Source organism: Aquila chrysaetos, chromosome 11 (genome assembly GCF_900496995.4).
Source record: "Aquila chrysaetos chrysaetos chromosome 11, bAquChr1.4, whole genome shotgun sequence".
Taxonomy (NCBI): domain Eukaryota; kingdom Metazoa; phylum Chordata; class Aves; order Accipitriformes; family Accipitridae; genus Aquila; species Aquila chrysaetos.
Genome location: NC_044014.1, coordinates 3,426,452 through 3,448,304, shown reverse-complemented (window position 1 = coordinate 3,448,304; position 21,853 = coordinate 3,426,452). Strand labels below are relative to the sequence as shown.

Sequence of the window (21,853 nt, the reverse complement as noted above, 5' to 3'; positions counted from 1 at the left end):
CTATTCACACCCCATATTTGAAAAGCCACCACAGTGTTTGCGGAATTGATTCCTGGTTATCAGTAATCTAAATGAAAAGTCAGTCAGATTCCCTGATTTACAGATTATTACAGTAATAGTCTTAAAAATCTCTAAACCATCTAATGCCTGAGCAGCTTCGGCAATTTCGCTGCACATATTTAGCAGCACCACAAAAATAGTGCATCAGTTTTATACAACTGCAAAATACTCATCATTAGAAATAAACACTATCGCTGCACTGCTTTTCCATTGCACTTCTCCTTTGCCTTGCATGGAAAACCAAAGATGACTGTAGGAACAGGGCAAGATCGTCCATTATTTCAGTTAATTCACTTTGATTTATCTTACAAAAATAAACCTGTTAAATCAAAGAGCTCACTTGTAAGTTGTCTTCGGTAAGACTCTAATCAGTTATCCATTATGCAGGATAAAGTTGATGAGCCATGAAGCTGACTTTGAAACCCTTTTGATCTTCTCACTCCTGGGCATAATGCATAAAGGTGCAGTAGTTCGCTCTATCACAATGGCCTTTGAATTCTGCAGGACAGGAGCAATGAAATTTAGATTAGTTTGAACGTGTAGGTGGTGACCTGGGAAACAAATCCCAAGGATGGGAAAAGGGAAGGTACACAGAAAGAGGATTAGACTCCTTCAGATGTTTGAGTACTTGATCTCAAAACCTGACAATAACGAATGCTGTTGCAGGAACTGGCCCCTTGCATTCCTAACGATACAACAAAATAAGAGGAGAGAAAAGAGATTCAACTCTGATCTCGAAAGAGGACGTAACCTCATTCTTAAATTTGTGATACGGGGCTTCTCCTTTGGTGGAGGACTAATCCTAATGAATGGTAGCCAGTCAGACACGTCACCTCTCTTTATTTGTTATCCTTCTGCTTTCTGTTGGCGTTTACAGAGTTTACATTCTTTTTGCTAAAGACCGTTTTTTAAATTTTCTTCTTAAATCATGGTCCTGGGTCTCTCCAAGGGTATGGGGGTTGGGGTCAGGAAGCTCATTTCCCTTTCTCGTTCTCCTGCAATCATATATTCCACACCCCAATTAGCCAGGGGATGTTAAGTTTGGCCTAGGTTTTTGACTTGGGTTTAGAAATCGGAAGGTTTCTCATCTTTACGGCCAAGGAAGGATTTACTCGGCGTGGCGCGCTCATCGACAGGGCAATCGGTACCCCAACGCAGAGAGCCCGCTGCTCTTATTAAACATCAGCAGAAACCCAGTTTTAGGGCCGCATCTCTGGGAAGGAAGCAGACGGAAATCCTCCAGGGCCAGGTGGCTGGAGGAATCAGAGCAGGAGCTAAAAAACCAACCGAGAAACCGGCGATTTCTCTCAGGAGCAAGACCGGGACACCCTCCTCCCGCAGCTGCCCGCCAACGCGGCGCTGAGGAAAATCACGCCGGTTTAACGCTGAGCTGGCCCTGCGCAGGTAAAGAAACCTCTCCCGCAGAGTAAGGCCAGGTGTACCTGGAATTAATTACACAATTAGGGTGACTGCCGGTGAGGCGCCACCCCGCCCCGCTCTCCTTTTGTGTGGGAACCAGGCGGGACCCGGCCGTGGTCTTCTCGTCTGCGAGCGGCGGGACGAGGAGGGTCGTCGGGGCTCCGGCCCCGTCCCCGGCGGGCCGCCCGCCGCCCCCCTCAGCACCCCGGGGACCGGCCGGACCCCTGAGGCGGGCTCGCCGCCCCGCCATCGCCCGCCTCCCCCGCGGCGGGGGCGGCCGGCCGGCGCAGGCCGCTGGCTCCGCCCGCACCACATGACTCCGCCGTCGGTAGAAACTTTTCCCGTCCCGCGATTGGAAAATGGCGGCGTAGGAACGGGGCTCTCGCATCCCCGCCCGGTCCGGCCGCCGCCTTCTGCGGGCTTCCCCCCCCCCCCCCTTCTCCAGCGCCATGACCCGCTGGGTTCCCACCAAAAGGGAGGAAAAGTACGGCGTAGGTGAGGACCCCTCCCGGCCCCTCTCCCGCCTGTTGCGCTGCGGGGTGCCCGCGTCGTCCGCGGGGAACCCCCCCCCCCCCCCCAGCCGCGGGCCTCCCTTCCCCGCAGCCGGTCTCGGCGCGGCCGACGGCTGCGGCGGGCCGGGGCCGCGCTTCCCCGGGCCGGCGGCTCCCGCGCCGCCTGAGGAAACCTCCTCGGCCGCCCCGCGGGGTCGGCCGGGTGTCCGTCCGTCCGTCCCCAAGCCCGGGCCGGCTCCCGGGGGGGATTTGCTGAGGGGAAGTTTGGAAGTTGTCTGGAGACGCCGGGCGACCCGCGCTTGGGTCATCCTCCCTAAAAAAAAGTTGCCTTTTTCTTTTTCTCCTCTGTGTTCTTTGCTTCCCCAGTACTACTTTGTGTGAATAGAAGTGGGCTTTGGGTTATTTTTTTCTTTCATTGGCTTCTTCCCCCCCCCCCCCCCTCTCCCCGATGGCTGCTGAACAGGATCCGCTGGCGGTGCTGGATCCTTGGTGGGAGCTGAGTGGGGCCGGTGGGAAGCGCTGCCCTGCGCCGCGGTGGTGCCCGCTGCTCCCTCATCTGTCCCTCCTTGGCAGAGGGAGGATTTTCGGCTACCGAGGGAAAAAGGCTCTTGGGTTTCGCGGGGAGTGTGATTTTCATACAGATGAGGGGTTTCCCCTGCGCGCTGCTGTCCGGGGATCCATTTCGTACTCTGCTTCTTCCGTCCCTCTCAAACAGAGGGGGATTGTTCTCTGCCGGTAGTTAAAACATCTCCGCTCTAATTAAACGGAACCAAACCCCCGTGGTTTGGGGCAGTGTTGTGCCGAGAGGGCCCATCTTGATGTTGAGGATGTTTTGGTTTTGATCAAAAGCGGTCTTTAGGGGTTATGGAGAAGAAAACTTTATTGGCGTGAGTGAGAGCATTTGTCTTGGGGAAGGAAATAATAAATCTGACTATTCAATTTGGAAATACTAAGTTCAGTGTCCACCACGGTTCTTGGACTCTGTTGGTTGTGAAGAACAACTTAGTTTTCATATGTAGCCACAGCTAAGCCTTGTATAAACAACGTGAGCAGGAAGAAGGGAGTTTCTGGGTCTAAGTAGAGCCCACGTGAATTTTAGGAATTAATTTTAAATTCTCTGTGTACATCCCTAGAAAACGAGAGCATGACTTTGAAATTACTAGCAAATCCTATCTGTCCAGTTACACTGGGTGAGAGCTGTGAGTAATGTCAGCGCTGAGGATGCAGGACAAATATAAGAAAGCAGAAGTGCTATAGATGGCAGTTGCTCATTAAGTTTTCCAAATACCTGCTTCGTGGTGTGGGATGGTATGGTATTTCTGGAAGACAGTAATGACTAAACCATCACATAGTATATACTAGTGTTAGAAACTAGTGATACTCGAAAGCAAGTTCCTCTTTTGCAGGAACTCATTCTGCTATTGTGGCGGAGGCGATTGCCCAGACCTGGCTTTCCAGGAGTCAATGTCTTGGAGGTGATTTTGAAAGGGTGAGAGAATAAGAAGTGTGGAATAAAGCGAGTATTTTAAAATATACTTTAAGTATATTTGGATATCCAATGTGGGAAATCGTATGTGCAATAAGAGAACTAGACTTAAATGTCATTTAAGAAAAAAAAAAATTGTTTCACAGTTTCAAAAAGGACAAGATTGTGTGCTCAACTGGTGTTTTTTGTTTATGTCTACTGCTCTGGAGAGGAGTTTGTCATGGTTTTATAATAGGTTTGTTTTTCTAGGATAGTTTTGTGGTTTGGTTTGGTTTTTTTTGGTGTTTTTTTTTTTTTTTTTTTCCCCTCCTCTCTTTAGCTGAGAGGGATGAACCCCAGCAAAATTAGAGTATTTCTCTGTTGAACTGCAGGGGTGTGAGAGTTGAAAGGCGATGTAGTGTTGCAAGGAGATAAAATCGGATTTAGAGCTAATTGAATGTTGCTACTCACTGGCCGGTGCTATGCTGTTAGACGCCGTTTTGGGAGGGATAGCTGTTTTTTGACGTTGCAGGGTTTCCTCCTGAGGAGGATGAATATTCTGTTTGGTTACATGTGTTTTACATGTCTTTGTGTTGTTAAAAAAAGGTGCTTCTGTACACTGTGAGACTTGTGATGTTTTATTTTTTGCTGCTTATGAAACTTTCAGGTTGTGAAGAATTGATGTAGCAGTTACATAGTCCCAAACAGAAATGGAGAAGGCACTGTTAAGCTGAACATGCTAACATATGAATATTTTTCTTCGTAACTATTTGCCATGACCAGTCCTGGAGACTGACATCGGATTGGTATTGTCTGATGGTGAAACAGAAACACCTGCCTGTGCCCAAATAGGATTGTTAATTGAACTGCCATCTTAGTGACAGGTATATGTAATATACTTAGTGTGTATGTTTCACTAAAGCAGAAATAACAAGAAGGTATCTATTGTTATGGGTTATATTACTTATGTTGTGGTTGTGGGAGCTCAGAATTGTGTGTGTGTATGTATGTGTATATATATATATATATAAGGTGTATATATAAAATATGCAAGTGTATATGTAATATATATACACTTTTTTTTTCCTCCTCTTGACTAGTGTGTGCCAGTGCACAGCTAAGCTTTCTTAACACCTCAAGTCCTGAAGATTTGCTGGCTGTGATGCAGTAGGAATAAATTATTGTGACATACCTATACTGAAACTGTGGTAGGATACAGGTGTGTTAAGAAACGTTCCTCCTGCTCAACCCACTCCACCTTGCATGGTGGGGTTCGAAGATGATGCTGGATGTCCAGCATACGTGTAAACTAAACTTACTGCCTTAAAATGAGGAGTGCTGCCGCGTAGTGCAGAAGCATTATCTCAGCAGGCAGTTGTGAGTGTGACTCAGCTCCGCTTCCTGAGAGAATTTAGGGCTCGGCGTGTGGGGAGGTTGGATGAGGAATGGGTGTGGATATAATGGGATAATACAGTTAATAGATTAACATACGGGGAACCATCTGAAACAGGAAAACCATCAGCTTAATTGAAGTAGCTTTTCTCCTCTCCCAATGCTGCGTATCCTTCTCCTTCATCTCAGTGCCTAGCTCTGTATTTCATCTCTTGCCCCAAGCTGGTGGGGAGGCATGTTTTCGCATTGAGATGGCCATGTGGGTGTATGGCTTCCTCAGTAGGGACGTTAGAGGCTTTCGGAGAGCCCCAGAGGCTGCTTATGTCTGCTGCATAGCCTTGGTGTCCCAAGCGGCTGCTGAGCGTGGCTGCTCAGGCTCGCATTTCCTACTTTGTGTGATGCAAAAATTGTAATTTTGGTGTTCTTCCTTATGCCAGTGGAGAGGAGATGTAATGAGCTGCTTTAGGAAGTCTGTGAGCCTGAATAGCGCTTCTGAGATAACATAAAGTGGCTCTAGTACCTTCGAAATCCTCTTGACTTCTACTTTTATTTGACCCTTTTCCTTTGGGCTTAAAACTGCAGTAAGAGGTAAAACTGGCACTACTATGGTTACTACGAATTTCATATTTAAAAAGCCTTTGTGTTCAAAAGTATGTGCAGATATGGAGTAATTAGACCACCACTGTGATAGTTTAATCTGTTTGTTTGGTTTTTTTTTTTTTTTTTTTTCTTTTAATAAATGGGGAAATAGAGAAATAGTACCATGTGTGTCTGTGCCTGGTTGGATGTAGAAGGAGAACTTCCTGGCCAGAGGGGTTGTGCTGCCTGAGATCCTGTTAATTTTCAGGATGCTGACTCTACTTGCCTCTGCTACTCCTAATGAGTCACTGGAAAACATGGATAGTTGTGCCCTTACCATGATCAGTAAGCCAGTGCGGGCTCTGCCGGGCAGGCAAGGTGCTCCTGGCTTTGGGCAGCTTCTTAAATTCAAAGCCTTGGTGAAGAAAGGGCTGGATATCTGTATGGGGAGCTGCGTTGAGTGTTATTACTTCACGACAGCACGTGATGCCTGGGTAGGTGCTTCCTAATGGCATGTATTAGGTCAAAAATAATGTATATGTCAAGGACACTAGCATTTTAAAAATAGTCTGTACTTTTGTGGCTGTGTATGTACAGTTGTTGCACTGCTATGGCACACGTAGGTGCGCTCAAGCTTTCCCTTAAGTGGACAGGGTGCTGCAAGTACTTGAGATGGTACCTGTGGTTCTCAGTCTTTAGCCAGTATCATGCAAGCTGCTCAGATGCACTCCATATGGTGTAGGGTGTGTGTCTCCATGTGCATTAGTCTAAAAAACAACAACAACAACAAGCAAACAAAAAAAACCAACCCACAAACTAAACCAATTTTACTGTGAGCCACACCGATTGGGAGTTCCTGTGTTTTTGCTTGTTACTGGTGAGTTTTTGTTGTGTGTCATGACAGGACAAATAATAACTAGCCTGATTTTAGATGCTTTGAAACAGGATGCACTTTGGCCACATTTCAAAGTTAGGGTATTTTAGTGCCTCTCTGAGATTGGGATAGCTTTTCAAAAGGTGTATATATAGAAGTATCTTCAAACCAGGTATGCAGAAATATATATATATTTATTACTAGGGGAGGGCTATAACGAGTTCGTGGACTGAGTGGTGATACAAAGGTCGTGATATGTAAGTTTTGCAACTGAGTTCTGCTCTTGTAAGGGGTGTTCGAAAGGGGGATAGGAATTTGGTAAGAGCAGTGCCATTGAAAGCACAGGAGCTCCTATGGCCAAGCACTACTCCTGCGCTGCTCCTGCTCGAGGGAGGACTGCACTGGTTTAGGACAGATTTAAGGCTTTTGTGGAATCCTGGACTTACAGTCCATAGCTGCAATGAGTGGTGGTGGCACGTGAAGACTCTTGTTTACTAAAAGAGTTCATGATCTTGTGCTTGCATATTCGTGCCTTAAAGTAGGGAAGAGAACTTTTTTAGGAGATTGAAAAAGATGCATCTTAGTGATGCATTTTAGGAATGCATCTTAAGAATTTTAGTGATGCTGTGTTGTGAGTAAGGTTTGGAGACATCTCACAGGACAGTTACCTTTGTGCTGTTACTGACAGCAGGACTGCGCTCTGGCAAGTCCCAAACCGATGGAGTAAAAATGCCCATGCAGTATTTGCTGATGTATTTATCAGTGCATTACCATTTTGAGAAAGCACATGCAGATTCAGTCTCCTAGAGACAACATACCCTGCTGTACACCCAGATTAGAGTTTTATTTTGTGATATCTGACAATACCTTTTAATTTCCTGCTTGCTGAGGGGATGCGTATCTGTAGTCCCCTGTCCCTGGCATCACATGAAGCAGTGGTAAGGGACTGGTAGATGAAGTGTACCTCTTCCTAAATGAATGACCTTAATTTGACTGTAGGCATGTGCTTGAGTATGCTTAGTTTACTCAGCAGTCACTATTGCTCTCTGTCAATAAATGTTTGTTGCAAGCAACAGATTGGAGAGGGATAAAAATACCAGGTAGGTGGAACAAGTGTTGACTCCTGTTTGCTTTCGTCCAGGTCAGTGACAACATTACAAACCGGGATTGTTCCGAGAAATGATTCCTGTAGGGGTTTACCAGAAGTACTTTTTTTTTTTTTTTTTCTTTCTCTCATAGAGAGCATACTGACTTCCTATAGGCAGCTGGCTGCCTACGGGCGCGATACACAGCATTTATTTAACTCTGCAGAGTAAGTTTTCAGTCAGTTTAGGGATTTTTCAGCTGTCAAATAACACTTGTTCCTAGAAGATAAAAGGGGAGGGGGAATTTTCACAAGACAAGGATTTACATTTTACATCGTGTGTAAGTATGGAAGTGACAGTAGGACAAGGTCCTGATTTAAGGTTTTTGGTTTGGTATTAATTCAGGGGGAAAACCATTTCTGAATTTCCACCTGAATTTCAGGTAGTACCTAGGTGGGTTTTACAGTTTTCCTCTTTGTCTCTCATTGCCATAAATGCTTGATTTAGGTACACTAATACGATGTTAATTTTAGACTGTTTGCCATACTTTGCACAGCTTTCTTTGTATTATAAATGCATTTTCCTTTCTGTATAGGCAAAGCTTTTGGGGAAGGGGAAAGTAAACTGGATGCAACTTAAAAAGTCAAACCAATGTCTCCAGGAAGCCTTTCTGTCAGCTTGCAACTACAGGCATAAGTGTTGCAATAATTTTTCTTTGAAATATTTCTGTTTCTGGAGTCTGTCCAGTATTGGCTGTAGAGCACATGCAGGATACGCTTTGTCTAATCCTTTAGTAGTCCTTCAGGACTGAAATCAATACATCTTGTTAAATACCTGTAGATGTGTCCAACTTTAGATAAATAGCTGAAAGCTGACTTATATTAATGAATTGAAGCTCAAATGAGGAACTAGTGCTAATCCAGTTTTAAAGTATTTACTCTTTTAAAGATGTCAGTCTTACCTCTTCTACCTGCTGCAGTTGTGAAACTTTCACAAAACGTTCAGTGGTGGCTAATCACCGTTTCTATGAAATACATGGGCTGTTCTTCTTCGTGGGTCGTCTTTGACAGGGAGATGGACCACTGAAAAGTTAGCTTGCCTTTTTTTTTTTTTTGTAAACTTAAAAACATTTTAAATTCTGTTTTCTGGCCTGTGGTAGATCCCAAGGTTATTCTGACAATAGCCATTTTCTCAATAATGCTTTAATGAATTCCTTAATGAGTTACTGGAATACTTTCCTCCTTTAGCTTGAGGGCAAAATCAAAATCATGCCCTATCTAAATGAAAAGAATGTTCAAAAAGAGATAATTCTTGTAATTCTGAAACTTTATCTACATTTTCAGGCTGTAGTTGTGAAAACATTTATATATTTATGGTATTATTTATCTTTCCATGTTTATGTAATTTGTGCATTAAATCTGATTTCTGATGTAAAGACTTGTAACACAAGAAGTAGCAGTTGCTGAATTTCAGTTTCATCAGCAAAACATGAAATATCTCTGGAAATATTTTTCCGCTCCATATAGCTTTGTAACTAAACTGAAATAATTACATTGAGAACTATTATGTGTAATCATGTATCCATATACATAACAAAACAAACAGATGGATGAATAACTGAAGTAACTATTGGCCATGATACTTGAATTTTTTTTTAATAATTATTTTTAGCACTGCTGCTTTATTTACGGTACTGTTTATATTATGTTAGCGCTAACCTTTTTATAACATGTTGTCAGAGGTTTGTGGTGGCTGATTTTACCAAAAGGTGTTGGAGTAGCAAAATGTCTTTCTGTTACCCAGTAGAAAATACCAGCAAGTAAGTGATACAGGATTTGCTGTGTAATTTATGAACACAGATGGAAGTAAAAGTGTACATAATCAGTATATATGCTTGTAGGCACTTGGTTTCTGAAGGCTCTCTGTTCTGTACATCTCTACTGTTGTAGTAGCTGTGTCACTTTAACGTTTCTACTACACAAATGAACCAATATTGAGGTTGAAAACCTGCTCGAGCAGCTCCCAAGCTGAGCTAGGTGCAGGGCTTTCGGGAGCATCGTGTAGTAAAGCAGGAGTCCCTGAGGAGTTCCGTGTGTGGAGGGCATCGTCGGTGGCAACGTGGAGAATTGTCTTCCTCGTGGAGGAACCTCGTGGCTTGACATGGTGAGTTCCTAACCGATGGCCAGCAGAGGTTCCTGGAAGCACAGCTCTTGAGCAGCTTTGAAAACGTACGTCTGACAGCGCGGGTGGGCGCTTGGGATTTGGGAGAGCAGACGAACCGAGAAGTGCCTGAGAGCCTCTTCAAGCATCCAGATGCCTTCTGGTGTTTGTGTTTGCTCTGCCTGCCGCCTTCTTCTCTGAACAAAGCACGGAAGTACTGACATCACTCAATTTGAAGTTGAATGTAATAAAATAACATGTGTTTAGGGAACGTAGCTGAATAGCCTGTGGGTCCCAGGAGGAAGTAACCGATGCCGAGTTAATGACGCCGGACTGTACCCAAACCTAAGGTGCAAGGACCTTAAACTGTGCTGCGTTAGTAGAAGAGGGATTTCCTGATTTCCATACATGGAATAAAATAAAATAAAAAAAAAAAATTCAGAAGACATAAGATGGCAAACCCTGGAGCTGCTGGTGCCTGTGGTCCCTGCATAAGACTAAAGGGAGTTGTTGGAAGGGGGCAGGGATACAGGATCATGGAAAGCTCCACTGTTACCTGTGTCTCCAGGGGCATACCTGCCTGCCTGCCTCCCAGCTGATGCTTTAGCCTTTAATGCCCTCCTAATTGTGCCAGCTGGTCTGCAGGAAAAAATCTTGGCCCTAGGGAATGGTTCAGTGAATGTAGTTGGGTGCTTTTATTGAGGAGTTGCTTCTGCTTCAGCATAGTGTGTGTATAGTATTTGTAGCGAAGGCTGCGTATAAGAAATGAAGTGAAATGAAAGCAACTGGTAATGTAAAAAGTATTCCTGTAGTGGACCCTGAAACAGGAAATATCTCAATGTTCAGCCAGATGGAAGTAGCTGATGATAATTTGACTTTCCAAGTCTTGATGCAGATTGGGGAGCAATTTAAAAGGACGCTTGCTTTCAAAAAATCTGCTGTGCATATGACTTCAGTGAACAAATCACAACCCTGAAATGACTGCAGATTATCAAGGCGGTGATTTGGAATGTCCTATAAATACTGTCCTTTAAAGGAGGGGTTGCACTGCAGTTTTAATGGCTAAGTAGAGATATGACTAAGTGTGTCGCTTGGGTCAGGAGAGTTATAGATAAGGGTCTGTGGGAACCTTTGAAGTTGCTCTTGACTAAATATAAGGTTATTCTCCCCAAAATAAGAGCATATGAATAAAAACTAACATCAAGATGGCAAGAAGTGGAGTTTTTACTTCAATTATTGTATTTTAAGTAATGGAAAGAGCTAAAAGAGGGTTTGTTTGTCAGCTTTTGTTTGACTTGCATGGACCTCCTGTTGGTTAGTGAATCTGAAGAAGGGACCAGCTGCAGGTGTGACCAACCCCATGCTTATTTCCTCCTTAACTGCTATGGAGACTGTTGTAGTGCAGTCAGCTGTGATTTTCTCCGTCCTTGCTTCTGCCTTGCAATACAGCCTGGGTTTGAAAAGCTTGTCCTTTTGGTTTCTTTATTTTTTCCTGCTGCTTTGGGGTTGTATGGGAGCATGTTAACATTTTCGCTGTTTTGTATCAGAACATCTATGGCTCATTCGTAGCTCAAATACATAGAAAATAATGCTTATACTCAAGCCTATAGTATGCTCTCTCTAATATGAGGTAATGGTGATGTTGCCCAGTGCCTCATCCACCTCCTGCTGTTGTACTGTCTGACTCTTGCCTGTTATTTTTTCTTATCGCGACTAGTAGGTGTTGTTTGTGTCTCCATCAATCTGTAGCCTTCCCGTTGCTTCTTTGAGCAAGAATCTTAGGTGGAGTAGACTGGAGAGACTTTTTTTTTTCCTCCCATCTGAGGTTGGTGTGTCCTGTGGTGTTGTGGTTTTGGTTTGGGGTGGGGTTTTTTCTTTTTTTTTTTTTTTTTTTTTTTTTTTTTTCCTTCTGTGGATTGATCTCTGAAGTTTCTGGTGTAAAGGTTGAGTGGTGTAACTAAAACAGTGGTTCTACTGATAGTGTTTTCAGTAAGATGGTTTAAAAAAACAGTGGTTTGTGGCTTTTTTTTTTTTTTTTTTTTTTAGTTTAGCTTTGGAGGTATTTGGGCTTCCATTTCAAATCAGCATTACTCTGTAGAAGGTATGCCTTTGGCAGTATCTAACTTTGCCTCCTTCCTTGACAGCCTGTCAGAGCAATGCCTCTAGCTGTTGACAATCTGTCTTCCACCTCTGTGTCACCTTGGTCAAGTCTGTTCTGCACTTTTTTTGTGTCTCTTCTGATGCTGCTCGCTAACGGTTGGGTGTGATGAAGACAACCTTTTTCTTGTGGACTTCCCAGGAGATGGGCAGCAGTATGCAGAGGAGCAACTCAGAATTCCTCTAAGACTGGGACTTGCTCACAAACACAGCAGCTGGCATTGACTCCTTTTTAAAATTAATTTAGTGACATATGACAAAGCACTGGGAGGGATTGAAGCAGTAGATAAAGATCCCTTTCCCAGAGTTTTCAGTTTTTGAGCTCTTCTGATGAGAAAACAGTTGTTCTTGCTCACAAGTTAAGTGGCTGGAGATGAGAACAGATATTTTTGTGGTGCAGCAGTATTTCTTAGGCAGTAGTTCCCATAGTGCGTGAGTCAAACAGTACAAAACAGCAACCCCAAACTTTTGATGGAAGGCCAAATATTCTTTTGGTATTTATTATATTATGCTTTGTTTACTTTTATTTGTTGGTTTTGTTCTTGAGTGTTTCATTGTAACTAAGAGTCTGAAAGGATTAAAAAAAGCATTAGATATTTATCTGGTTAATATGGACATCTGCAGTTACATTAGATTGGATTGCTTTAACGCTAAGCATTACTGTCCTGGGCTGATCATCCAGGGCTGATAAGGTGCTGACAGATGAGGGAATTTTTTTTAGTGCTAATACAGAATACAGAATTGGCTAATACAGGCTTGCCTGCCGTAAGGTCTCGGTGTGTCTCTCAAACGCTGATTATGGGAACTGGACTTTGGACTCTGTTTGGTCTGATCTGGTCTCTCTCCTGCTGAATCATGCTACTGGGATGTTGATGCAGGTAGCACAAGTGCAAGTCTTAATGCGATTATAGCAAAGCCTTTGTTAAACCAGCACCACCTTGCAATCATACCTGCAACATCGATGGGGAGTTACTCATTTAGTCAGTGTATGCTGCCCGCATAATGGGAAGATCATCCCATTAGCAAGGTTTTATTTGGGGGGGGGAAAAAAAAAACCTTTTTCAAGAAGCAAGTAAGTCTTCAAGGAGTGCCTAAAGTATCTCACTTCAAGCTCTGTGGCATGGGAATTCTTATTCCTAAAAAATAAAGCAGTGGACTGGATATAGCCAGATAAGCACATTTTAATAAAGACTTGAGAGAATTACTCAGTTATGGTACTGTTTACATTTTTAGAAGTTTTGTGTGGGTTCAGCTTGTGTTTGATTTTTCTAGTTGAATGCATTCTTAAAATGATTTAGTAACAGATTTTGTCAATAACTTTTGCTGCAAAAGAGGCCTCATTTACTGAACTGTCATAACTGAGTGATGTAACTGGTTCAGATTTATGCTTTAAATACAGAAAGTACAGTTTGGGCTTAATGTAACAGTTGCTGGTTTCTGTAGTTAGAGTGCACAAAGGTGAACGTGTTCTTGGCTGAACACTGGAAGATGTTTTAACGCTATTAGGGCTTGAATATCTAAAATATTGTGTAAGCTTTTACAGTCCAGGCGCGATACCATCTATAATGCAGCATGCTGATCTGGGAGCTGTTCTTACACCAAGATATAAACTCAAATATTAGGAGTTCATGTATTATGTTTGTATAATAGTGTCTTGATGCTTCTATAACATTTACACAAGGAATGTAGAAAATTCAAAATAGTTTTGCAGAGGGGAAATAGAATAATTGAATACCAGCTCAATTGTTGATAAGATGGGTAGGATAGTGATAGCATTGAGAAATGACTGAGTAAACTTAGTAAACAGTGAAATATTGGTGAACATTAGTGAAGCCTTGGGCTCTACCATCATGTTTCCTTTCTTATTGCATCTGCACATCACAGGCGTTTCTGTTGTTACCTTTGCATGCAGCAACACAGTCTTGCTCTTGGGACACTAATGGACCAAGAAACATTTTTAAAGTTTACACTGTTTTTTTTTCAGACCACTGAAGGCTCCTAACTGAGAGGAGTAAGTTGGATTCCTACAGGAAAATGACACAAATACTGTCCCCCGCCCCACCCTTTCCAACACCCCTCCATCCTCAGTGTGCAGGCTTTGGAATGGGATGAGAATGTATTAAAAATGAGATGTTTTTCTGGACATGGGGACTTGAACTGAGTGTACAATGCTCTAGCTATCATTAGTTTGGTGGTTTTTAATGGTTTTGTTTTGAGGTAGAGGCCCTGAAAGTGCTGAAATGAGTTGAATAATTAAGAAATAACCACTGGTTATTAGACTAATGGAGTATTTTTACGGTGGGGAAAACAAATGTTTTAAGGTGAAAGTGGTTATGGAGGACAGATACGCTGTCCAGTTTAGCACAAACTTGCACTACTGGTTGGAGCTGGCCAAATACAAACATTTGAGCAGATTTAGTATCTTCTGTGTTGCTTTGGAAATCATTACAGGGAAATGGTTCTCCTTAAGCCATTGTTTCCAATGGGGCAGTGCTAGGAACAGCACTGGTCTGCTCCTGTAGCCAGGAGTTGGCTCTTGCCTCCTCTGTTGGCTGGTGCTACCCTGGGCTGCCAGCGTGCATGTGCTGTGTGCTAATGCTTCACCTCTTTTCTGTGAATAGTTGGAACGATGCTGGGAAGATAACATGCGAAAAAGAAAGAATAGTTAAGATGCTTTTTTCTTATAGCACAGGTTAGCAAGTTGCTGCTGCGTTAGTGGCACCTTGAACACCCTACTAGCGTCAGTATACATGACCGTCAGTGGTGTTTTTAAAATAACACTCTCTTCAGGTGATTATCCTTAGGAAGTAAGGTGTTATGGCCTTGAGATATTCTGAATTAACAAGGGTGATTTTGAGGCTCGGAGGAATAAGGGTGGTAGTTATAGGGGTTGCCTTTGATGCATTTCAGTAGGCTGAGGGGTGTGCTAGCAATGGGGAACCAAATTGGTCAGTAGGACAGGACTCAACGGCTGCTGGCAGAAAGTTCTCATCTGGGAATTTCCCACATTCGTTTGTGGTGGATTATTGGGCTAGATCAACTTTAATTAGACTAGAAAGGGCTTTAGAATGATCAAATTAACTCGTGATGAAGTTAAGTGGTGTGACTATAGATTTAGGTTCCTATTGCACAAAAAGATGTGGAGTTCAACGTCTGTAAGCAGAGCTTTTGGGTGTTCCTCTACTCTGGTTTTCCCCACTTCCCAGAAGTTTGTATATTTGATTTATGGAGAGAGTAAAATATGATGCTGGGTCTTTAAAGACTAGTAATACCATATCAGTTACATTTCATTCTCCTTATTTCTTCCAGAATGAACATAAAAATTAGTAGTTCAAAGGATTCCCTTTAGGTGGGAAACAAGGAGTTTGTATGGATACGAGCTCCCTCTGACAGCACTGTAAAGAAACTCCATTGCTAGTGAAGGGAGCTGATGATGAGAGACTGACTCGGCAGCCTGGAGCGAGCTGGACAGTGACTCTTTGTTACGGCTAGCTGCCGAGCCAACTCTCTCGCTCTTCTGAAAGCGGCACGAGGCATGTGATTTCTTACTGGTTTGGAGAAAAACAATTTTTCCCTGTTTTTGCAAAATGCCGCTCTTATCTTTTAATGTATTCAGTGCAGTTTGACTCGCTTCCATGGTTACGTTTTTCCATTAATTCTAGTATAAGATACATTATATTTTTCCTGAAGTTGTATTTCCAATTCTGCAATAGCCTAGCTGTTGTGGAAAAGAGAAAGCGTTGGTGGATCAAACTGCGGCTCTTGGATAATTCTTCTTTCTGACTGTTACTTCTAAGAAAGCAAAACAAGTTCCTTGGGGATTATTTGACTCTGGAACCGTGCTCTTTCTCTGTAGTTCTTGCTGTTGGAGACAGCTTGAAGGACTAAGAGACAAAGTGATGGCAAGTAAAAATAAATTGAGTAAGGTTTGATGTGTAAAAAAGCCTAAAACTCCTTCTCCTCTGTTCCCCACTCCATAAGCTTTCCTGAGAAAGTAATGGAGGAATTTTGATTTTGTTTTCCCTTGTAGAAATGCTGAGGAGGAAGAACAGTAGGAAATGTAAACTTTTTCCCATCACCCCATTTTCCCCTTGCTTTAGGCTTTTTGCTCTGTGTTATCAGCTCTATATTGCAGTGAATACTGTCTTGCAGCGGCCATTTTTTTGCTAACTATTTCCACAGTAGTATGATAGCAGTTTTATTGTGTTGAACTTGATATTTATAGTCACTGAAATGACTATTAAAATATAACTGTGACATTAAGCTCACTGCTATAGAAATGCTTAGTAAAAGACACCCTCTTTGGAAAATTATGTTCGGTGCAATAGAGACCTGCTGCAACAGCAAGGGAAGAGCTTGAAGAAGCAGGGGACTGATGCATTAGGCATCTTCAGTTGGAGCTAACGTGAGCGCAGCGTGGATCTTTTTAGTTAAAATCCTCATGCAGATATAACTGGTCTCCGTTCTTTCTGGCTTTTGCGTAGCAGCAGTGAAAAGCTGAAAAACGTGTTTTCATAAAGGTTGTGCTTCATCCCGTGAAGGATGAAGGTCCTGAGGAGCTGGCTCATCCACATCCGTCATCCACAACCAGTCTTCTACCCAACCTGTATAAGAAGTGCTGCTCCCAATCACTTGGGAAGCTATATGCCCTACTTCAGCATCAAATTGGAAACATGTGATTGGAAACAGTGCAGACTTTGACCATAATTTGTGCTGGTTTAGCCTGGAGCAGTGGGTTGGGAAGGACTTTTAAGGGTTTGCCTGCATTATGCACGTGACTCTAATATAGTCCCTTTCATAAGCTGGTTTTAAGATTGAGCTTGTTGCGTTTGGGGATGTTTTCACCTGCTTCTGTGTTTGGCAGGACAGTTTTGAACCGCGCTGCTCTATTTGGGACCTTCTCCTAAGGCTGTAGTCGGTGTTGGCTGACGTTGATGCTTCGCCCTCCCGTGCTTGGTCACACGCTGCTGCCTTCGCTGCTCTGCCGCTGCTGGTTTTCCCCGATTGCTCCGAGTTATTTACGGAGTCGTTGCAGAAAAAAGCACTGAGGTTTTTGAGCAAGCTGAACTCCTTGGAACTGTTGGTGGAGGGATGAGGTGGGCGGCAGCGCTGGTGCGAGGGAAGGGGCAGGGAAGGGCCGCTGGAGGCACATCAGCCAGGAGTGGGTGTGGAGCTGCAGCGCTGCCAGCTTTGGTCACTTATCTCTTGGGGAACCTCTGTCTAATGATACGGCCTGACGTTGACTCACGACCATTTCGTACACACGTGATCCTCTGCCAGCATTGACCGTAAGCTGAGCTAGTTCCTCCTCCCCTCCAGCGTTTAACTCTTTTTTTTTTTTTTTTTTTTCCTTCCTTCCTTCTCATGCCCAGCAGATACCTTGATGCGTTTTATGCATAGCAATATTGAAGGTTTTGCAAATTTTGCAAAGACTTCAGGTAGAGGCTGTTTTGAATTTCAATTAATTAAAAGCGCAGCAGTCCTTTCTTCAGATACACGATGGTAAGCATAGTGCCTGCTCAAACACTGTCTTTGCCTTCTTTGAGGACATTGCTTGTAGGCCCACCATAGCAAGAGCCGAGTTATCACTTCTTAGTGTCCCCAGTGAAATGTAGGAAATTCAAGGGAGCATCAAAACTCACTTACTTTGTGATTCTGCGTTACCAGAAGACAGATGCCAAGACATCTGCCTCTAGATAATGTTTTCTGTTTGTCTAAATCAGCATCTTGCTTTTTCTACAAAAGCCAGTGTTAAGAGCTCGGGGTGGTGTGATTCCTTCTTGCATACAATGTGTTTCTGTTAATGGACTTTTTAATATTAAAAATCGATTTGGATGTTCTTGATTGTGCTTCTTGTTAGCTGTGCATTATGGCACATTATTAATGCTGTTATAGTCAATGATATCTTTTTTTTTTTTTTTAAACGCTGGTTTCAGCTTTATACCCTCAGTACTTAGTGGTGAAGTACTCTGAATACAGATTAAGTAGCAAGAGGGAGGAGGGAGAAAGCTGTTAAAAGAGTGAGTTGGCATCTTACTTCATTAGCTCCCTAAAAAGAAAGTATCTGGCTTAAAAGGAGGGAGGAGGAAAAGCAAGAACCTGAACTTGGTTCTTGGAAATCTTGCATAGGTCTAGAACTCTTTATTTATTTGTTTTTTAATTAGTGCAGAAAGGACAAGTGTGCATCTTGTTCTGTCCTACTTGAGCTCTGCCTGCAGGATTCAGCAACAGGGTGGTTACACTTCTGCAAGGCATCATGACTGAAGTTTGGGGATTGCTCTGGATTTTTGAAGTTTCCTCAGCTTATTAATTCATGTTGGGTAGCAATAAGACACCAGATGTGTTGCAAAACATATTGCTCCCCTGTGTTGCCATCTGTTACAAAACCTGACGTGTCTAGTTATGTTTATAGAGGCCTGGGTGGCCCTTCGCTCTTTCTAAGCTGTGCTGAACGAACAGTCGGTGCCGCACCTGTGCTTAGGTTCTCCTCTAAATGCAGAATTTATTCCTGTGTACATTTACTAGTTCCCTCTTGAGCGTTTTGTCCTCACTTTGGAAGAGGGAAGGCAGGCTGTCATCGCAGGGATTTCAGTTTGAGGCGTGCCAGAGTCCAGGTTCAGGATTCTCTCACCCTTGCCAGATGTCCTGTGTAGCTCGTGGAGGAGAGGCAGTGCTCCTGGGCTTGTGTGGGAATACAGTTTCAGATGAACCAAGGTGTGTTTCAGGAATTTGCTGCTCATGTGGAGGAGGGGGGGGGGAAGGAATGGTCTCCCCTTTATAAGGGAAAACAAGAATAAATCCTTACTATCCACTTAAACTTGCTGGATTTAGTCTGATCCTGCTGGAGAGATACCTGTGATAAAAGCCATGTTCATGGATTTAATGAATAAGATACAGCGCGTTACTGGGGAGGAGGAACCACGAGCTGTATTTTCTTCGTTAGCCTGGTGGTAACTGTTCAAGTCTAAGAGTTTCTTCAGGCTACTCTTCTTTCGGGAAATTCATCCTTTGTGAATGTTTGGATGACAGAATAACAAGAATATTGAGAAAGAACTGTGAACTAAGCTTGATGAGACCAGGAATGACAAAACACAAGGTGACTTCAGTAAGGCAGGAAGACCTACCCTTGGTTAATACACACATGAAATAATAGTCTTTAACAAACCTTAGGTGCAACTCCTGACTTACACACTTCTTTTTAATTCTTCCTTCTCCATTAGCCTCAGCTGTAAAAATTGGAAACTTGTCTGGGCGAGTAACAGAGGACTAAGGAGTCTCCCTAATACTGAAAGCAACCTCTTTCCTTTCAGAGAAAACGGGGAGAACCTTCATGTTTCTTTTATTTTTAATACTAGAGAATTTGCAAGAGACTTTGCTTTTACCTCTGCAGTTTCAGTCTGCTTTTATGGAAAAAGCGTAAGTATGATTTTGGGATTTTTTTAAAAGACAGTGTAGAATAAAGCTGATAATGTGTTAAATGTAGTTTGCTTTCTCTTAGTAGTGTGGAATGATTAATACAGCCTTTAATGCAAAGTAATTCCAAGGAATATTACTCTAACATTTTTATGGTATCCTAAGATATCTCAGCTTTCATGCAGTCAAGAGAAAAGCTTTTTCACTATATATTGATGTTACCTTTGTTTGCCCCGCCCCCCCGTCACCTCTCTCTAATTCTTCTACTGTTGCACTCCTCATTTTTCTAATGCGTGCAGATTAATGAGTGCAGTTCAGTAGAGGTGTTTGTTTTGTGTTCTTTAGCAGTAAATGGGTTTTTAGTGCAATTACTGTAATGCCCTATTCATTGTTCCTTTCTTTATCAACTCCTAGAGTTGAAAAAATTGCTCTTTCTATGCCCACACTAATCCTTTGCTTTTGGCACTTCAGTACTTTTGTGTAGATGTGCTTTGTGGTTGCGGTGGGAGGAGGAGGGGAGCAGGGAGAGCCTTTACCCGGAGAGCTGCTCGGCTGAAAGCACAGCTGATGAGGAAGAATATCTTTGGTGGTGCGGAAACCTTCTGTCCTGCAGCGTGGGAGTGAAACGTGGCTTCAGGATGGCTTTGTCACTGTGACTTCATGTTTTCTCTTTTGCCATCCTAGTTCTGCTTGTTACATCTCGGAGCTGAAACCCAAAGTTCACCGATACGTTCGCTGGATGCTCCTCAGCCTTCATGTCAGCTACACCACCGCGACTAACTAATAGACATACCAAATCTGTATGCTGCTGGCCTTGTTCAACGCAGATCTCAAGAGCCACAACTGTTCTTTATGCATCAGCAGCACCTCCCCTAAAATTACTAGGTGCTTTCCCTGTCATAAACAGTTTTGGTTTACTTCAGTTTTTATAAGCAGGTTAGATATAAGACTGCACCTGAAACGGTCTGTTTAGAAGCTGGTGCAATTGTACCCATAACATGGTTGTCAAGGAAATATGGTCTATAGGTGTGATTTTGCAAACATAAGAAGCTCCCCACAGCTCTAGATTAAATCAGTCATAGTTAACGATGCTTAGAACTGGAAAATAAAGCTCTTTGTTTCTTTGTCCACAACTTTGAGAAAATGTTATGGTCATTCCCTTCTGCAGGCTAACCTTACAATTAGAAAACGTTGGTCAGATGCAGGTGTCTGGGAGGGGCATATCTTGTGCCAGAGACATAAGAGAGCAACTGCCCCCTTTATCTTCTCAAGGGTCTTCTCAAGCTAACTCCGATGTTCCTTCTGAGGAAAGGCAGCATGTTTGCAGCTCAGGAAGCATCATCTTTCCTGAGCTCCATTGACTTTGGTATCTCTTCTGCAATGTCTCTTAAGTTACCTCTACCACAGATGTATCCCTTAAGGAGAAAGCACATTATAAATAGCATTCTTCTAAATGATAAGGAATGAGAGTATTTGGTTGCAATAGAGAAGCTTAGCTGTGCCTCTTCAGTTGAAATTTATTAGGAAAAAAAAAATCAAATTAATCTGTGCATGGATGAAGAGCATCGGGATGCTGTATTAGTGTTAACCATGAGTTTGACTTGCACTGGCTAGGTCTTAGTCATAAATCTTTTGATACTTGAGTAACTGTGCTCCTTATCTTGCTTCTGCATTGTAGCAAAGGTTTTTCTAACTTAAGAGGCTGCGTAACTCCTTTGCCAAAACAGTGAGCCTTGATTCTCGGTTCAAGCATGATGGGGAGGCCTGACATTAGCTGGTGTAAATATTCCTAATGCTTCATTTAGCTTAGAGCTCTCCAAGCTGAAAATCTGTCACGCTGAGAACTGGATTTTCAAAATTAAGCAAAACTTATTTCAGTTAAAAAAAAATAAATTAGAAGTTAAACTTCAGGCTTTTAAATATTTTAAATGGTGACTCAGAATACAGTTGATCAGACAAAATATAAGCAGATCAGTTTCATGCTTTATTCCTCCGAATTTTGTCTTTTCCTTTAATTAAAGCCTCGTTGTTTGCTCCAATCAAACATTTTATCTGTCATAACATCTTTTGATGTCACTCTACATAAAGTACCCTGAGAGAGAGTTATCTGCCAGCTTACATAGGAGTATGCAGTGTAGTTTAAGCCTTGTTTTGTAATCACAGGGGTGGAATGCACTTTATAGTTATTTTGGTTGTTTGCTTCATGATTTGTCAATGCTGCTGCAAGCCAGAAATGTAATTTTTTTTTTTAGATGTATTTTTCACACATGTATTTTTAAAGATAAATCATCTCTCCATGGCCATTGCTCCTCACTCAGTTCAGGTCAGTGGGAGCTGTCGTGGACAGTAATTACCACTTGATGGCTGTTTGTCATCTTCTCTTGAAGGAATTGGTCATTACAGTGAAGCTCTTGTTACGTGACCCTCCTTGTTATGACAGACACCAGTTAGCACTCTTGGATATAAATTTTCATGTCTTTTATTCATAGCTGCCTTTGATCCTTAGTGTTATTCCATTTAAATGTTTGAGAAATGCTTAGCTGAAGTGTGAATTGAGTACAGGACTGTTTTTAATCTGTCATAATGTGAATTTTTACTGACTGGGATTTCTGGTACGAGGCAGCGAGATTGCTCGTTGGGGTCCTGAAGGTGGAAGACTCAAGTTGGATTCATTTTTGAACGTGTTGAGCACCCATGGGTCCTCTCGACTCTAGTGACAGCTGTGAGCATTGAAGAG

General features: G+C 42.8%; 1 protein-coding gene across 2 annotated transcripts in view; it reads left to right on the top strand.

The window, feature by feature from the left end:
* The first annotated feature begins 1,753 nt into the window (after window positions 1-1,753).
* DOCK1 (dedicator of cytokinesis 1) overlaps window positions 1,754-21,853 on the top strand; it is a 320,074-nt gene continuing 299,974 nt past the window's right edge. For both annotated transcript variants that reach the window (XM_030029725.2, XM_030029723.2), the window contains exon 1: window positions 1,754-1,974. In XM_030029725.2, coding sequence (XP_029885585.1) covers window positions 1,929-1,974 — 46 coding nt within the window. In that variant the 5' untranslated portion in view covers window positions 1,754-1,928. The remainder of the gene's footprint in view (window positions 1,975-21,853) is intronic.